The sequence below is a fragment of the Arachis ipaensis genome, chromosome B2, assembly GCF_059453495.1.
Source record: "Arachis ipaensis isolate K30076 ecotype BB chromosome B2, ASM5945349v1, whole genome shotgun sequence".
Taxonomy (NCBI): domain Eukaryota; kingdom Viridiplantae; phylum Streptophyta; class Magnoliopsida; order Fabales; family Fabaceae; genus Arachis; species Arachis ipaensis.
In genome coordinates this window covers 62,226,381-62,230,000 of record NC_142437.1, presented here as the reverse complement: position 1 = coordinate 62,230,000, position 3,620 = coordinate 62,226,381, and the positions used below count along the sequence as shown (strand labels likewise).

Genomic DNA, 3,620 nt, shown 5'->3' with positions numbered 1-3,620 from the left:
AGAGATTGGGAATTAAAAAAACCAAGGATTGGGTTGCGCCATACATATGAAAGAGTATACAATAATGATGTATTTGGCAAATCAAATACTATCGTTTAATAACAAACTATTCGGATTGATTGATAATATTAGTTGATCATTTTTTGAAAGATTCTTGTGAAGTGAAAGGTTTCGTTAACTACTAAGTATAGTAGTGTCGAGTAGATCTGGTTGTTGTGATAATTCTTAATTCATGAGTTGTAGGGAGGGATTTATGTCACCACAAACAGAGACTAAAGCAAGTGTTGGGTTCAAAGCTGGTGTTAAAGATTATAAATTGACTTATTATACTCCTGAGTATGAAACGAAAGATACTGATATCTTGGCAGCATTCCGAGTAACTCCTCAACCTGGAGTTCCTCCGGAAGAAGCGGGTGCCGCGGTAGCTGCCGAATCTTCTACTGGTACATGGACAACTGTTTGGACCGATGGGCTTACCAGTCTTGATCGTTACAAAGGACGATGCTACAACATCGAGCCGGTTGCTGGCGAAGAAAATCAATATATTGCCTATGTAGCTTATCCTTTAGACCTTTTTGAGGAAGGTTCTGTTACTAACATGTTTACTTCCATTGTAGGTAATGTATTTGGGTTCAAGGCCCTTCGCGCCCTACGTCTGGAAGATTTGCGAATCCCTATCTCTTATATTAAAACTTTCCAAGGTCCGCCTCATGGCATCCAAGTTGAAAGAGATAAATTAAACAAGTATGGTCGCCCCCTATTGGGATGTACTATTAAACCAAAATTGGGGTTATCCGCGAAGAATTACGGTAGAGCAGTTTATGAATGTCTTCGCGGTGGACTTGATTTTACCAAAGATGATGAAAATGTGAATTCTCAACCATTTATGCGTTGGAGAGACCGTTTCTTATTTTGTGCCGAAGCAATTTTTAAATCCCAGGCCGAAACTGGTGAAATCAAAGGGCATTACTTGAACGCTACTGCAGGTACATGCGAAGAAATGATAAAAAGAGCTGTATTTGCAAGAGAATTGGGCGCTCCTATCGTAATGCACAATTACTTAACAGGGGGATTCACTGCAAATACTAGTTTGGCTCATTATTGCCGGGATAATGGACTACTTCTTCATATCCATCGTGCAATGCACGCAGTTATCGATAGACAGAAGAATCATGGTATGCACTTTCGTGTACTAGCTAAAGCGTTACGTTTGTCTGGTGGAGATCATATTCACGCCGGTACCGTAGTAGGTAAACTTGAAGGGGAAAGAGATATTACTTTAGGTTTTGTTGATTTATTACGTGATGATTTTATTGAAAAAGATCGAAGCCGTGGGATTTATTTCACTCAGGATTGGGTTTCTCTACCAGGTGTTCTTCCCGTTGCTTTGGGGGGTATTCACGTTTGGCATATGCCTGCTCTGACCGAGATCTTTGGAGATGATTCCGTACTCCAATTCGGTGGTGGAACCTTAGGGCATCCTTGGGGAAATGTACCAGGTGCCGTAGCTAATCGAGTAGCTCTCGAAGCATGTGTACAGGCTCGGAATGAGGGTCGTGATCTTGCTCGTGAGGGTAATGAAATCATCCGTGAGGCGAGCAAATGGAGTCCTGAATTAGCTGCTGCTTGTGAAGTATGGAAGGCGATCAAATTTGAATTCCCAGCAATGGATACTTTGTAATCCGGTGGTTACTGTTCGTTCTAGATAATTGCAATTAAACTCGGCTCAATCTTCAAAAAAGGATTGAGCCGAAGACAAAGATACTTAATTTATTGCATAAACATAATATATCTTTTTTTTCTTTTTTATTATATCCATAAAGTTCTATATTCTAATCGATTAGATAGATCTTATCTATTAGATATATATTAGAGTCTAGAAATGTAGAGTATATAAATAAATGGATATGGAATAGTTAAATTGGAGTATTTCAATAAAGAGAAATAGAAAAAATTCAATTAATAATTTAATAATTTTTCTAAAAAATTAGAAAGAATATTGACAAATATCAACTAGAATATATTTATTTATATAATAAAAACAAATTACTAAAAATATAATCAAATTTGATTTATATTAATATTTCATTTTTTTTCGAATTTGAATTCATTTGTTTTTCGCGATTCTATGTTTTCAACACTAAACTAATATTGACAACAGTATTGAAAACAAATATAATCCGATCGTGAAGAAATCGATCGATTTCTTCACGTTACAGAGGCAATTTTTAGCAAATAGTGAGTTCGTTAAACTTTCTGTGATACAAACATGAAGTTCCTTTTTTATTTTTATTCAAGGGTAAATAAATAAAAAAAGAATTAATTTAATTTGAATAAAGGATACCACTCTTGACAAAGAAAAGGTTGGTCCATCTTTTTTTTTATTTACGCATCCTATTTTTCCTATTTTTTTTTTTGAAGGGGGGAGGGGGTTGCTAACTCAATGGTAGAGTACTCGGCTTTTAAGTGCGACTCCATTTTTTACACATTTTTATGAAGCAATTGTTTCGTCCATAACCTCGGTAGGGTTTGTAAGACCACGACTGATCCAGAAAGGAATGAATGGAAAAAGCCGCATGTCGTATCAATAGCGAATTCTAAAAGGATCTCATTCTTATTGGATCGGACCATTTTTTTGTTTGAATTCGTGAACAAAATCAGTTGGGTTTAAGTAATAAAGGGATAGAACTTGGCAACTCCAATTATAGAGAAACAAAAAGCAACGAGCTTTCATTCTTTTTAATCGAATGATTACCCCATCTAATTGGACGTTAAAAATATATTAGTGCTTGATGCGGGAAAAGCTTTTCCCTTGAATGGATTATTTATTTTTGTTATGAGTCCTAATTATTAGCTATTCTCCATTACGGGGTGGCGATCAATGTGTAGAAGAAAGAGTATATTGATAAAGATATTCTTTTTTCCAAAATCAAAAGAGCGATTAGGCTGATAAAATAAAGGATTTCTAACTAGCTTGTTATCCTAGAACAATTAGGTGGAAAAAGCAAGTGGAGAGAATCCGTTGATCATTTTTTGGTATCTATTCATAATTCGTTTTAATTCGAATATCTAGAAATACCCCGTTTTGACTGTATCGCACTATGTATTGGATTTCCAATCCAATAAATCTTTGATCCCTTTGACAAAATTAAATTTGAAAAATGAAAGAATATCAAAGATATTTAGAACTAGATAGATCTCGTCAACAGAACTTCCTATACCCACTTATTTTTCGGGAGTATATTTATGGACTCGCCTCTGGTCATGATTTTAATAGAAATCGATATATTTTGTCGGAAAATGTGGATTATGATAAGAAATCTAGCTTACTAATTGTAAAACGGTTAATTACTCGAATATATCAACAGAATCATTTGATTCTTTTTGATAACGATTCAAGTCAAAATCAATTTTGGGGGTCTAACAAGAATTTGTATTCTCAAATAATATCAGAGGGTTTTATTGAAATAATATCAACGAATAACAGAAACTCTGTTAGAGCCATTTCTGTACATTCGATGTACTCTACGGATAGAGGAATACATAGAGTTGAACATAGTAAAATAAGAAATTGAAAGATTTCGTTGAAATTGTTCGTTTGGAAATTTCCGGAAAAGCTA

At 34.9% G+C, this 3,620-nt stretch overlaps 1 protein-coding gene across 1 annotated transcript; it reads left to right on the top strand.

Annotated features, from left to right (window-relative positions):
- The first annotated feature begins 74 nt into the window (after positions 1-74).
- LOC107627247 (ribulose bisphosphate carboxylase large chain) lies at positions 75-3,162 on the top strand. The gene has a single exon (XM_088506268.1). It carries the CDS (start codon positions 233-235, stop codon positions 1,679-1,681), a length of 1,449 nt encoding a protein of 482 aa, XP_088362394.1. The 5' UTR covers positions 75-232; the 3' UTR covers positions 1,682-3,162.
- The last annotated feature ends 458 nt before the right edge of the window (positions 3,163-3,620 follow it).

Excerpts from the sequence above, each read along its gene's own strand:
- LOC107627247 (XM_088506268.1), top strand. The coding sequence starts at position 233 with ATGAGTTGTAGGGAGGGATTTATGTCACCACAAACAGAGACTAAAGCA.